Here is a 15,729-nt window from a genome sequence, read left to right as displayed (position 1 = left end):
CTTCGTACATCGGCTAGTCTGGCGTTCGCCGCGTATCGCAAAACGCTTTTCGTAAGGAACAGCACGGGAACTCTGCTCGACATGACACGCGAGTCTGATTCAGAGAGACAGTGATCGTTGGGACAGGAATCAGGGGGGTTGAAGACAATTATTTAGTGAACGAGAAAAATAAACGAGTGTATGGAGCTTGGGGCAAACGCGGAACCTTTCGATTCTCTGGAAAATCGAATGACATCATCGTTATTTACGATTACCGTTGGCGACGAAAGAATAATCCATAGAAGATTTATATTGTAATTGATCTATCGAAGCGTTCTCATTGAATCTCGTGGCTAGTTTGCAACAAGATTTCTCTGTGATTATCGTCGTTGGACGTTGGCGACGAAGAGATTTGTGGGCCCAGGATCGTTGATCTCAAGAAAATCGATAATAATCAAAAGAACTTGAAATTGACGTACATTCAAAATACTTTTCGCGTATTTCTTTGTTCTTTGCTCGTTGACTTGTTAGAGAAGCGAAAGTGCATACGGCCGTCGGATAACAGCAGTTGATCGTCTTCGATGCGAATGTCTGACAACCGATACCGAGAGGACGAGTGCAGTGCACCGACGTGAAAATAGATGGGTTGGTGGTTGGTGAAGATCGGTTGGTGAAAGTGACGAGGTGGAAATAGTTTGCCGCGCCGAATCGCGCCAGGGGAAGATAAATAGGACTTGCCACCCGTAGTTATCGTAAATGAATAGGAACCGAGAACAGCTCAACGTTTAGCGACCACCTTTGAGCGTAAGGAAACGGTGTGGCGGAACGATTAACGCGTTCATTAACATCGATACAAGTTACCTGCTCGACCACAACGAAGCACTAATGAAATTCTGCTAATCACATGCGTTAAAATCCAAAATAAGCTTAAAATTATAATACAGTCGACAAATATTCTTTGATTCCACGATAAAGTTATAAAGTAATTTATAAATAACGTATCAAAACACAAAATAAGCCCAAATACGATATAATCTGACGAGAAAATCGTGAAACAGCTAATAACCAACCTTATTAAGAAAGGCGAAAGAAGAAATTTAAAGTAAGCCAAACTATAATACAATTCCACGATAAAATCGCAAAATAATTCGTAACTGAATCATGCAAGAAATTTCATCGCGAAATAAGTCTAAAACTAACACAATTTCGCGACAAAATCTTAAAACGACCGAAAAATAACGCGAATGAGACACGACGACGTTTGACAATCCGGTAGGCAAATATGTCAAGCTACGTTTTATCAGTGGTCGAAGCCTCACTGACAATCTAGGCGTCTAGAAGCTGCTAGACAGCCAAAAATTTGCGCACGAACAAGGTGAACTATTGCACGAAGGGGTCACTTTGGTGAGCCTCGAGGGAGAGCAACGCCACGAAAAAAAGTGGCTCTTTTCTACGACGAGGAAATCACCGAATTGGCCAGCTACCAGGGGACGGAACGAACGAACGAACAGCTCCCACGGAATCCTCGTAGGCATCCCGTACGTAAAAATAAACCGTGCCTCGACGACGAGGCACGAGCCACCGGCTTCGGGTTCGACGAAATACTTTTTAACGAGCACACGATGAAAACGACGTGGAAACCTCGAGAAGAGAAATTACGGTAAAAATAAGCCCATGCACATTGACGCGTCGGCTTAAGAACTAAGCAGCTTACGAGATTTGTTTTACTAGTTCCAAGAATCACCTTCGTTCTAATCGATCAACGGATATCGTATTTGCTAGATAAATCAAATGAATCGTTTTGGATCGGGCCGTAGTTTGCTAGATGAGTGGTATGAATCATCCTCGAGAGGAAATTGAACGCAGAATTCGCATAAACGACCTTTGCAAGTAACCAGAGGCTCTTTATTTTAAGAAGCTCCTAGAGGATCTTTGTAATTGAAACCAGAGAAAAATAGAATATTTTCGTCATAGTTCATTGGCAAGGAAACAGCGACCTTTTCAAAGATATCTTGACACAGTGGGGATTTTGGATTTAGTTATTCGAGGTGCGTGGAAGATAAAGGATATTTGCGGCGAAGACCCGCTAGTATTCATGAAGTTTGCCAGTCGCGTGGTACTCGACCGGAGTCACGAGAGATTTCGTCGGTCGCCGTGTGAACGAATTATGGCGAGGAGGGGACAATGTGAACTGTTGATTCACGCGTCGACATTGGACTCGCTAACTGACGTGAGCAAGGAGAACGCCAAGGGGAAGTCGCGATTGAATGATCAAACGCTAGAATCCGTGGTTCTCGTGGATGGAATGCCAAGATTCTAGCAATTGGCGTAGATAACAAAGACTTCCTAACATTTTCGGATAAGCAAGCATCTTTGTATACCATTCTATATATAATCTATTAATTCTGTACAACATTGAACTCGAACTATGAAAATATCGTCGAATATCTGAAAGGGAAACAAGGTACAAGACAATTGAAAAAGTAGTAAACAAAATCGAAGTTAACGAAGAATAATAAAGAAAATCGATTAAATGAATCTTTAAGAAGCTCCACGAGTGGAGACGAACAATGTCCTTTTGCAGGATAACAGGTAGAAGCAGGGGTCTCCCTAAGCCAAATTACTTTCCTCTTTTACCACCAATCAGTCCAGCTGATGCAAAGCGTTTCTGCCGGATCACTGGCAAGTCCTATGGTTTGCCTACTCATCATTACATTCCAGTTTTATTGGGTGTCCACGCCCACGACAAATCGAAATGCAAGATAACAAACGCTTCCGGTCTAGGACCGCACCATTACACAGCTGGCTTCGTCCTGGGCGAGAAGAAGAAACACGTGATCCTCAAGGACTATCGCTACGTGTTCCCAATCTTGGAGGGAGAAGGAGAACAACAGAGAGTTCTAAGAGACTTGTTAAACACGAAACATCCTCCTGTCGAAGAGGAACAGGCAAAATTCGTATACACGGTGGGAGAAAGAAGATGCAGCCTGGTATTTCCATCCAGACTGGAGGCTGCAGTCAGAGATGGCGATGTAAAGGACGTGATGTTATCCAGGGACTGCGACACAGTTTTGTTCAGACTGAAACAAGGGAAGAATGTTTCGGTGGATTTCAAGAATTTAGAAGATTTTGAGAATCTTTACGATGGGCTTGGACCGAGCCAGGAAGTGGTAAAGGAAAGAGAGAGACTGGAGGTCGAGGCTAAGAAACGAAAGAGGAAACGACAAGCTGGTTTAAGTTATGCCAAAAAAATCTTTGAAGAGAAGGAAAAAGCCGCTGAAGAGGAAGAATTAAGGCAGACGAAGCAACTGAAGCTTCGTAGCTTCAAGGAGGAAACAACGGAAGAAACATGGAAAAACGTGAATTTGAAGCAGGCTAGAAGCAGAGCGTGTAATTTTATCTCGGTAACGAGTCCTCTGAAGGGTGCAGAGAAGTCTCTACCAGAAACTTTGGATTGGAACTCGTTCCAGGATACTAATGAAGCATCCATGCAACCAATCGTGGACAAATTGCCCACTCCTATCAAAGTAAAGCCACAAATCGTTGAACAAAGTGCTACGTCTTCGTGCACTAGTCCTATCTCAGAGAGCACAGGAGGATTCGAGGCGATATCAATCGTGAAGCCATTGACGTCGCTGAAAATAGAACCCGACGCGGCTCTGCAGTCGGCCATACGGAATATTCCAGCCAGTGACTTGAAAGAGGTGTCTAACGTAAACGTGAAACTTCTACAGGCTGGTGACGAGGCGATAGAGCAGCTACCGAGAGTGGAAGAAATCCCGCAATTGGTGCAAAACCTGGGCAAAGGAAAGGAGACGACTCAGCATAACGTGAAAGGTCTGAAATTAGACATCAAATCCGCGCAGAGATTTATCACCGGGCAGACAGTGCAGACGCCGAACGGACCTATTTTTGTACCTGGCCAGACGCTGCAAACACCTCAGGGTCCTGCGTTCGTTCCTGGTCTAACCGTGAACACTCCTGACGGCCCTCTTCTCGTCCCTGGACAGATTCTCAACTTGAAAGAGCAAGATAACAAAGAAACGCCCGTATTTATAGCTGGACAGACACTGGCCACGGAACAGGGTCATCGATTCCTTCAGGGTCAAACCTTCCACACCAACGAAGGAGCCAGATTCGTTCAGGGTCAGACTGTTCTAACAGACGATGGTCCAAAATTTGTCGCTGGTCAAGTGTCGAAAGATGGGACCTTCGTTCCTGGTCAAACCATACTTACTCCTGATGGACCTCGATTTATGCCTGGTCAAACAATCACTGACAATCATGGAGAACAGATATTTGTCCCAGGACAGAGCGTACAGATCGATGAGTCCTGGGAATTCATTCCAGGACAGTCTATCGAAACTCTAACTGGAGAAACGAAGTTCGTTCCAGGTCAGACGATCCAAACCTGTCAAGGACCACAATTTGTGCCGGGACAATACGTGACTTCTAATTCTGGAGAAAGTTACTTCATGCCTGGTGTAATTAAAGATACTGAAGTAGGTTCGACTTTCGTTCCCGGTATGACTTTGGATACTCCGAAAGGACAGAAATTCGTGGAAGGTCAAGTAGTGAGGACACCAGTAGGTGAAAAGTTTCTACCAGGAAAAACTAGGATAACAGATAACGGAATCGAGTTTGCTGCAGCTAGTACGTTTGACGAGGTTGTGTTCTACGATGCTGGGCCTGTTGGCATGCCTGTTGATCCAAAAACAACCAACGTTTCTATCCAACAGAGCGAAATCTTTGGACACATGGTGCAAACCGACAGAGGAGTAGAATTCTATCCAGAGGGCGAAAGAAATTTACCCGAAGGGAAAAGAATAGTTCCTGGTCAGTTAGTGAAGGGGGGGAAAGACGGACCTCGGTTCGTGCCTGGTGTGATGACGGAAGATGGTTTCCTACCCGGTCAGATAGTAATGACAGAAAAAGGTGAGCAATTCGTTCCAGGTCAAGTAATCGACACTAGTACCGGTCCTAAGTTTGTTCCTGGCCAAATGGTGGAGACTAGAACGGGTGCAAAATTCGTTCCTGGCCAGACCGTGGAGACTGGGGATGGGCCACGTTTCGTACCAGGTCAAATCGTCGAAACCAAAGCTGGCCCCACTTTTATTCCTGGTCAGGTGATTTCCACAGACGATGAAGGTTCTAGATTCGTACCTGGACAAGTGGTAGATACACCCGAGGGACCAAGATTCGTTCCAGGTCGTGTAGTAGAGTCTGGAGAACTGGGTGTGACGTTTGTACCAGGACAAATAGTTCAAACTGAAGAAGGTCCTCGTTTCGTAGCTCCAGATTTGACTGATACGCCTGAAGGTGAGGTAGAATTTTCTGTTCAAGGATTCGAGGTCACTCCTGAAGAACTAAGATTACTCAGGCCTCAAAATTTGCATTACAATGCTCATGTTCAGCATCAGGGAGAAACTAGCATAGATGCAAGGATGCTTCGACAATTATCAGAAGCTGGTTTGTCCGTGGGAAGGAAAGTAGCCACGGATTTGCCAGCTGTGGATGTTGATGTAGATCCAAAGGCGGTAGCTTTGGAACAAGCTCTCGTAATGGCGGAGAAGCTCGGTTTACATGGTACCACCGCAGTGAAAATGGCACAGATAGTGTCCACTGTGGCTCAACTAGCTAAAAATATTGCGATTCAACAGGAACAACAACTGGAGGAGAATCACATCGAATCGAAGTTGATGAATGGTACGAAGCCTCCCGTTATAAATGGTAATAGGAATGATAATGGAAACGGAGAAGGACGAGAAAATGACGAAGGTGGCTACTGGTTGAAAGACGCGGTGAAAATAGCAATGACAAGCGCTGTTCTGGCGATCACCAGTCAGTCTATGGAAAATGGTAACGATTCTAAACAAGATTTCGTTTATTCTTCCATCAGCGAAGCTTTTAATGTCCTTTTACGTCAAAGGAATATTAGTATCGAGGAATCTGTGGAAGAGATCCTGCAGATACTTCTAGTTCCCCAAAATCGAAGTAACTTGTGTCAATCTGCTCTGTTAGAATTATTAGAAAGTAAAAACAATAAAGTGGACATTTTGAAATCCACTGTAGGCAGCCAGTCTCTGAAAGAAGACGTGGTACTGGACAGGTTATCTATGGTTCTCGAGGAAGAACACGGTACAGATCTAGTCGGCCCAGCGTTCAGAACGGTTTCTAAAAACGACCCGGAATTGGTCTCTCGAGTACTTCGAAAAGTATCTGAAGAAGTTTCCACAATTGTCACGGAGAAAGAAGCGGCTGAAACTGTTCACAAGGCCATCGTTCAAGCGGTCAGAGAATCTAGTGAAATTCACGTTCAAGAATTATTAAACGACGAGGGAGAAAACGTTCGAGAGATGCTTCTGCAGGCTGTAGGATTGGCCAGAGCTCTAGGTATGTCTAATATCGCCAGTAGCTTATTGGCAGTGATCAGCGACGAAAAATCAACGCGAGCCCTAGCCAGTGACAGAGTGACGCTGGATGTTTTAAAACGACTGACAGTGATGAGGAAATTAGCTGAAGAGAGGCCGCCGTTTATGAACGCCTTAACACAGTTGTGTAGCGATCCAGAATTGGCCAGAACTGACCCACGATTGAGAACTCTCGTCAGAGAGAGCGCAGCTTTGATGATCGTACCCGAAGAAGGTCCTCTGCAGTCGTCAGCCGACGTACCTTCGGTTCTGCTTCAGTCTGACAATAGTTTAGCCATGGAAGAATTCCTTTTAAGAAGAAACCATAAGCCATCGTCGATTTTTATGATTCTAAAACAAGGTATACAAGCTGTGGTACCCAGAGAAGCTTCTAGATCTGTTTTAACTGGAGAAGTGGCTTACACGGTTCTCGACGAGGATGGAATTCATTATTTTGAACCACTCCACGTTTTTTCCGCGCTCCAACTCACTCGTCCAACCGCGCATCGATTTTCCATGTACTGTTGTCCTGTTGCGAAGGAAGAGGACATGGATGTTGAAATGTTGTCCACGTACGGGACTATCTCGATGGCTAGTAGCCTCGATGGATCCGGTACTGGAACTTATCAGAGACAGGAGTGTAATGGCATTTTACTGTCGAGGTCTGATAAGTCATTTGGATATTCTGGGAGCAGAGAAAATACGCCGAGTCTGAGGAGATTAAGCAACTTTCAGGACAATTGCTTTGAGCGGGTAACGTAATGAGAAATAGAATTTTACATTAAGCAGAGGACGATAAGACAAGATTTTGATAAATTTGTCCCCCTATCGTTTTTCGAAAACAGGTGTACTATGAAAATTTGTAGTCCTGCCATTAAACGCCACTCATTTTGTATTTATTTTCAAACAAGTCACTGGACAAACAGCACACTTCATGATCAGATATACAAACTTTCTTTCTAGAACAGGTGTTTTTTAGAAACCACTATTTCTATTTTCAACCTACAAAATTCACAAGTCCTATTAATATTTCGAATTGAGTCACTGTGCAAACAAGATCGTCCAAAAGTTTACTTTCTTTGAAAACAGATATTCTTCGAAACTTCCAAACATTTCATATACCCGAACCATGATGGAACAAACTGTAGGAAACTATAGAACGCGCGACCATTTAGTAAATCGATCATTTAGTAAATTCATTTCGAAATTGCGCTGTTACAGAAATCATCGGACAACTACATCGTGGTGAAGGACTACAAAAGCGAGACCGATGGATTCTCCGTAAACGTCGGCGACATCGTCGAGGCGCTCGAGTACGCCGACCCGGCCAAGTAAGCGAAACCTCCAGCTTCATAAAATCGACGGACAAACAAATTTCTGCGCGATCGTTTCGCTGGCGGAACGTTGACTTCGCGCGAAGTCCGACCGTTCGTTCGCGTTTAAAGTCTATTTCCGTGTACGCAACGTGCGCCCGGGCTGAAAATAATCATCGCCGCATGTCGTATATAGTCTAACGCGTTCAAACGATGCCGATACCGTGTGCTATCTGTCACTTTTACCAAACGCAGTTTACTTTGTTCTAATTAATGGCGAGCGATCCAGTGGCGCGTTGCGAATCAAAGTGGCTGCAATTAACTGCAACGTTGTTACGCTTACAAGCTGCATGTGTTGGATGGAATACCGTCCTTCTTCTTAGTTCAAATGTTCAATCTAAAATTTTTTCATTTTCCAAGACGATTTTTAATGTTGAAATTATATAGCTACATAGGTTGTATAAGTTGTATGAGTTGTTATGAAATAAACTTAAAGTTGAAGAAGAAAGTAAGATGATACAAAGAAGATGAGGAAATATTAGATTTCTTCAATTGTTAGAATGGTAGATAGAATATTTTAAGTATAGAAGTGGTCGCATATCATAGTATACGTATCTTTCTTCTTTTCTGTTAATATAACTCACAACTTCAACAAACTCTTCGTCAATCGAGTATCGATGAATCATTTAATCAATATTAGAAGAAAGATAGTTATAATATATTTTCGGATTTCTTTAATATAACTGCCAACTACTAATTCTTAATCGTTACTTGCGAGCAAGAGTGCACCGTTGTTTCTATAAAACTAAATAAACATACATAGCTAAAACGGACTCCAAACTGACTAAGAGCTACTACAATTCTTCTCCCGCGCTTATAATTCTTAAAGAAGAAACTAATATCGCCGACGGAAATTGTTGAGAAAATAAAGAGATCCTCTGACAAAGAATGAAGCGAAATCACATGGTGTTCTGATTATAAGCTGGAAACGCTCGATGGAAGATTTTCCGGCACAATGCACGATCAAACGTTGCACGTGTGTATTAATAGAAACGCATTCGAATGCTGAAGACACGAGGGAGAAATTAAGGCACGTTCAATTTACGTGTCAAATGTGAAAGATCACTCCGTGGACGTCTCCCCTTTGCTTATTTTCGCGGCGATATTTTTACGCGAAACGCGTTTTCGCCGGTGCGTTTCTCTCGCGTTTATAAAATACGTCGACGAGTGCCTTGGATACGAGGCAAATGGAAAATTTCGGACCCGACGGGTCGCACGACGAGAATAATGCTCGATATAGTCAGGTCGTTGCGATTTTGCATTGTGCGCTTCGGCAAATTTACATTTTCCATATCCATAACTTTTATATACGTCGCAATGTAATATTTTGACAATTTAAAAATGAACTTTGATTGCGGTCCATAACGGTATTCAAAGATTCAGAGAAAATGAATAACAGAAAATACACATCGCCAGAAAGCATAAATATTCGTCTGTAAAAGTATGTAGCCCATAGTGATGTTGCATCGCTTTTCTTCCCCCTCCCCCTCCCTCCAGTCTAAAATAATCAAACTGTTTTTGACAATAGAACACAACGGTGGAAACACGATCTTGAATTGTCTTCGCTTGTACACGCTATAAATACGCTGAGCAAACCAAGTAACAAAGAAACCGCAAATGCCTGACGATCTAAACGAGGTTGAGCCCGTTGCAACGAGATCTTGCTTTTCATTTAACGAACACGCTAATTCGCTTCGGTTAATGGAAAATGATGTTTAGTCTGCATGAAGCTGCAAATAAAATAAGAAAGGGAGCGCGATGGACGGGGCTATCTCACTGTGTACACGTTTGAACGTGTTATAGAAAGATCAAGTTGGATCCTGATCTGGAAATCGGTGGCGAGATCAGCGAAATGTTGGACAATTCCGCTGCCTGGCACAAATTGTCGGTTCGACCCCGTCGAAAGTACGCAGATCCCCGTGCTAGAAGCATCCCGAGATTCTCCTCGGACAGCAGCTTCCAGAGGTAAAGTATCAGCCCTTTGACTGTGTCGTAAGATGACGAGGAATTCAGAATAAACGATTCAGAAAATAATTATCTCTTTATTTCGAGATTTTCTGCATTTCTGATATCAGGTACAAAAAAATACATGCTTTCAACTTTTTATAGAAAAGAAATATTAATAGTTGTACGATGATATTGAGTTTTGGGAGAAGCAAAGAGGATACGATGAGATTGTAGCTGGAGAAGATCAGTATGAAAAGAAGGAGTTCGTATCAAACGAATTCTAGAATGATGAAGAAGTAAAACCATTTCTCTCCTTCGAACACGAAGTCGTTCGAATCTTCTCAATTTGTATGTTCAGATCGCTGCAATATCTGGAGGAATCGCATATTTAACTACAAAAAAAATTCGACAGTCACAAAGCGCAGGAGAATTTGAATATCTTCATCGACCAATGAGAGAAATAAATCTAAGAAGACGTTCTATAGAAATCGTCAACTTGAAACAATTCTGCATTGAACTCGGAAGAGCCAAGGACGCGTCATCGCTGTTCCTCAAAGCTGTGTACGAGTGACTGAAATATACGCCAAACAGGTGCAGCCTATTCAGTAAATCACGTTTCTTCAACAGCCACTCAGAAACTAAATGGAGCTGTTGCTTTCACATTTATTGGTACGATCGCCTGATCACCTGGACGAAATAATTTGAATTTACGCGTGACCAACCTCTAAATACAAACGAAAGATCTAAATTTCCAAATCAAAACCACGAGTGACAGGCAAATGAAACGCATGGAAAGCGGAAATTTTCCATCGAACAAGAAATATCCAAAGCAAAGGAGCATTTACGTGGACGACTAAATCCGTGCACGAAATTATAGCAACGACAGGTGCTCCGGTCAAATAGTAGCCTCCAAACATTATGTTAACGGTGAAGCCAATGAACTCATCGTATTTCATCCCCTGAGATTACACGGAAACGGTTGTTTAAGTGGTCACGATATTATCAAGCACGAACTGTTTGCTTTTCGTGGGGAAACGCACCCTCTATTACACGAACATTTATTACGCGGATCTTCGACCACCTTTATTGCTCTTTCACTTCGAGATCGTTGATTTCCGCGTTTTATTATTCAGATGCAAGTTATCGAAGTTATGAATAATAAGTTAGTAAGTTATGAATAGTAAGTTAGTAAGTTAGAAATATTTTTAACTCTTCAAATTCTTTTTATGTCAAAGATTGTCTTATTAGGTTCGTTAGATTCCTGAGAATTCTTGGATTTCATTTTATCTTCGATTATCTTAATATTTCAATCTTCCGGAAATTCGAAAAAGATTCGAAACTAGTTTTTAATATTTGTAGACACTTTGAATATTGTTTAAATAGATGTCATAGGTGAAATTTAAAAACCCAAGAATTCTTTAAACCATATATAAGAATCGACAACGGAAAGGAAGAGTTAAAAATGGAAGAATACTGTCCTTCGTCTGAATTTGAAACTTTTCAAAAGTAATCAACGATTTTCAAAGATCTAAATTTTCATCTATGTTTCATTTGCAACAAAATAAGGAATATTAATCGGTATTAATACCTACGGTCTCTGTTTTGGTACGTTCGACTGTCATCTACGGATCGCGATGATTTAAGACGACGTTAACGAAGATAAAACGTTTATGAATGTCTCGAAAACCGATGATACGTCTGTAAGGTACCAATGATTGGCTGTCAGCCAGGATAGATTCGAAATCGTGCGACGTGCTTATAAATTATTGGTTAAAAGGGTGTGATCAGTTTGAAAAATACGTAACGTTATATCGTTGACCTAATCTCAAGGATGTTCTATTCAACGAGAACACGAGCATTCGCTTGTCGTGCCACTAATAGCTGTCAGGTTTAAGAAAACACACCATCGATTTGACGTTAAATATTGCATCAAAGTAAATTCCAATTGCATAATGCATAACGCCTGGCTCCACTTGACTGTCAGAAACGCTTGATTCCAACGAAGGCGAAATACCAGCCAGTTCTGAAAATAGGTTTGCGTAAAGGTGAGGTTCAAGCGGAAAGTTTGATTTGCCACTTTGGCATCGACCTCGTTCAATGGATCGCGAATTATTTACTATCTACTACATCTACCTGACGACGTAAATCGTTTCACTTGTATCGTTTTGTGAATTTCCCTACACTTTATAAAATAATAAACCAAACGTCTGTTTCGAAGAGATCGAGTCGACTCAGGGCTCGCTGAAAAGAGTTCTCCCTGTCCAATGTTAGCTACCAATTTTCTTAACATTGACTACCAGTTTTTGAAATATCGAGGAAAATACATTTTTCGTTCCTTAAAAGAAGATATGGGTGAAATATTTTTTTGGAAAACTGCTTTCTGTAAAAGTTTCGTGAAAATTAATGATTGGCAGTAGGAAAAAGTTCATTATCAGAAATTGTTGCGTAGATGTAAGATTAGATAAATTAAAAGATACATTTTGAGCGACAAACAGAAACGTTTGGAAGACTTCCTTATTCCTGCGATAGAAATAGAGGAAGATGCGATTAATTAGAGGAAACTTTGCACAGATCAAAATATACTTCGTTATGTATTATAAAGAATAGCTAGATGTTAGAAATGTGTAGGTGTTGGAAAGTTAAATTTAAGTTTAATGACTAAGGCGACAGGCCTCTCTGTATGCGTATTCGTCGTTCATTCAGCGGAACGCAAAATTTGTTGGCGGCCTGTTATATCCATTAAGCCTTGAATTTATCAATACCATTTAAAGCGAACCGATTATACTACCGGCGGTGAGAATATGTTTGGACTAAATTTACCTCGAATTCTTGCGAATTAATCGAATGCATATGACATTAAATTTATTCTTTATTAGAAGTAATTAGAATATTGCGATATCAAAAAGCAAAAATATATGAACCGCATGAACTTGACGTGCCTGGCACAAAATTATACATCATAGAAAATATCTATTAGATGAAGAATGTCCAAAATTGATACAGAAACAAACTACATTTGGATATCCTTTATTTAGTCGTTTTTTACATTGGAGAACACAGCCGACTAATTTCTAAATTCACCAATAAATTCCGCTGTCGGTAATATATCCTAACTTCTAAATCTAAAGATTTATATCATACCTTAGTATATTAAGAAAGTATACAGGACTATATTCTAAGTAAAGAATTCGTTTCTACAGAGTATATGTTCGTACTGCAGACTCAAGGGAAGGATGGCTGCCCATGTCCATCTTGATGCAAACGGCCCTCAGCGAGGACTCAGCACTTGGACATGGACCGGAAGACTCTCAATATCGACGAGAGTAAGTAATTCTTTCCTCTCTAACAATATCCTTTGTATATCAATGATCGATTTCTCTAGAGCTGTAGTGAAAGAACTGGTGGAAACCGAGGAAGAATTTGGCAGAGATCTTCAACAGGTCGTTGAACGTTACTTGAAACCCCTCGATAATCCGGATGTTCCACGGATCGTACGCGACAACAAAGATATCATCTTCACAAATCTGAAGCAGATTGCCGACTTCCACAATACGTACGTATACTCGATGAACCAGGTTGGCCAAGGGGAGAAATTCACTGCGACACAATCGGATTGAACATTCGTTACAAAGGCCCCACACGAGACACGATTTTTCTCTACAAATTCCATTTGATATATCAAGCTCGTTTTACGTTGCTTTGTTGTTATTTGAGCCGACACAAGTGTTATTCGAGTGTCTACTCGCAAACTATGGCGACAACTCACGACAGACGTTCTTCATTAGAATCAAAGCGAAAAGAAACACATGCACACACAAGACACGTCACGCATGCTCGTCATTAAATCGACATCAAAGACATTATTCTCTCTTTAGCGAAACGATGTGTGAGCAACGTAAGTCTGATAACGATGTGCATACTTTGTGTGATCGTGTGTTTCGTGGCAGTTAATTTTATTGTATGTTTAATTCAGCAAGGTATTGCTTTTTCAAAAGTTTTGAGCACCCTCCTATCATCGTTTTATGAGCACGCTTCGATTGACTCTGCCAGTGTCAATTCATTCTTCCAAAAGTATATTTCGTTATAAGAATATGTATTATCATTGAAACACGCGGTATATTCCTTGAATCAACTTCTCAATAAAGTGCGTCGTCATAGTCGGAAGATATAAGGAGAGTGATTTCACGCGTAATATTTGCGTCGAGTCCGATGTTTCAGTAGAGTATTTCGTCCATAGTCAGTCATTATAAGGAAGAATGATTTCACTGAACGGCCGTCTCTAATCATGGCGTTTCTCGTTAAAGAAAATTCGATTCTTATCCCTACTAGCCCAACTAGAAAATAAAATATGTATTAATTCACTCGTGCCCCGTCCCAATATTAATTAATCATCATTTCATGACCTCCCACTGGACGTAACTTTTCGTGGATTAATCTCAGCATAGAAGAAACTATATTAGCGTAATTAAATCATGGAGGATTAATGGACGTAACTTAATGTTGTTGCACCCTATATGTCGCACTGAAAAAAGAAGCCAAGAAGGGCGCAGCCTTCAGCACGTAGGCATGGTGTGTTTTTAGCGTGAAAATTAATCGGTACCTTACTTAGATCGTTCGGCAGGGTGTTGATCGAGGGTGTTAAGTATTATGCGGATCAGCCACGTATGCTGGGGAAGACTTTTCTGCGATTGGTAAGTTTGAAAATCTTGCTGAAGTATATCTTAATATGCTGTAAAGACTTTTATCGAATTTGATGTTTAAATTATTCGTGGCTTCAGGAAAGGGATTTCGACAAACATGTGGCTTACTGCAGAGACGAACCGGCGGCTCAGGAGTTCCTTCAGATGAACGACGCGGTACGAGATTACTTTGAGGTCAGTCACTTAATTAAAGATTCAGTAAAATATCTCTATAATCTGATGATAAAAGAAACTCAATTATTAAATACGATTCACTGACGCATTATTGTTAACTCAAGAGCGAAAATTACGAATAACAGACGTGTAAAATGGACTTATTCTACTCATAGTAGAGAGCCGGATGGTAAAAAAGATTCCTGTTCATCGACATCGTAGTTTGGCGTCGCGACGCCAACGTCGATAATAACGTTTGCTCCAAATATAATTCGGTTATGACAATTTTACTGACATGTTCTATAGATAGTTCTACGCATTTTGATAATTTAAGATTACTCTCCATAAGTAAGAACGTAAACTCCTACTATTTATAAAACATCGTCGCGCTGCTCTTTTCACCTTTCATACTTTACTTACTTTTTTCCTCTTTTTTTTTTTTAAAGAAAAAGAATTATTTTTTTATAGACCATCTTTGACATAATAAAGGACAACGTAATCGAAATGAGGATCAGAGTTCAAGGATTTTCCATGACTGAAGCACGCGTTTGCATGAATCGAAGAAAATTTCGCAATTACATAACGAGCGGGGGTAAGCGGGCGTCTATCCAGCCCTCGAAATAGCTTGGTTTATTCTTAACGGACAGAACATCTTTCGCTCCTCTTACTTATGCACGATAGACTCGCGGCGAGACGCGTGCCACGAAAAGAAAAGGAAGAAAGTGGTCACGTTATCGGCTGACGACGTCACCGTTGCTGTCATTACACGATGACAGCAGCCAGCGTAATCTCTGCTCGACGAAAAAACGAATCGCACGCCTCGAGTGTCTCAGCTGTACATCGTCGGTCCAATGGATCTTCGAATTGTACTGTATTCTTGTTTCAAAATTTATTAGCATGCCTTTACATTCCTTCTTTTCTTTCTATTTAGATTTCATTTTAATTACATCTATAGAAATATGAAATTATGTAAACAAATATCCGCAATCTAGATAAAAATGTTTATGAGAGCGAACTTTGACTCTTGATTCGAATTTTAGAACATCGAAAACTTGATGATTAGTAACAGAAGAAAGTTTTCGTTTTGAAATTAATAAAAGAGCGATGATCCAACACGCAAACGTAGGTGGTATACTACGCATAATGTATTAGAGTATTTTATTATTT

The 15,729-nt window shown here is 41.0% G+C and overlaps 1 protein-coding gene across 7 annotated transcripts in view; it reads left to right on the top strand.

Moving 5' to 3' along the window:
* The window catches only part of Obsc (Obscurin), a 45,881-nt gene that overhangs the window by 8,564 nt on the left and 21,588 nt on the right, over positions 1–15,729 (top strand). For 3 of the 7 annotated variants that reach the window (XM_069126514.1, XM_069126517.1, XM_069126512.1), the window contains exons 1-7: positions 15–7,142; positions 7,611–7,720; positions 9,566–9,727; positions 12,910–13,032; positions 13,092–13,262; positions 14,319–14,400; positions 14,488–14,583. In XM_069126514.1, coding sequence (XP_068982615.1) covers positions 2,550–7,142; positions 7,611–7,720; positions 9,566–9,727; positions 12,910–13,032; positions 13,092–13,262; positions 14,319–14,400; positions 14,488–14,583 — 5,337 coding nt within the window. In that variant the 5' untranslated portion in view covers positions 15–2,549. Of the gene's footprint in view, positions 1–14; positions 7,143–7,610; positions 7,721–9,565; positions 9,728–12,909; positions 13,033–13,091; positions 13,263–14,318; positions 14,401–14,487; positions 14,584–15,729 lie in introns of those variants that run through there. The other 4 variants (XM_069126513.1, XM_069126516.1, XM_069126518.1 and 1 more) reach the window with 4 other exon arrangements.

Source organism: Bombus flavifrons, chromosome 13 (genome assembly GCF_040668555.2).
Source record: "Bombus flavifrons isolate JBK064 chromosome 13, iyBomFlav1_principal, whole genome shotgun sequence".
In the NCBI taxonomy this organism is placed as follows: Eukaryota; Metazoa; Arthropoda; class Insecta; order Hymenoptera; family Apidae; genus Bombus; species Bombus flavifrons.
The sequence above is the reverse complement of the archived record's forward strand: the minus strand, read 5'-3'. Positions and strand labels throughout refer to the sequence as shown.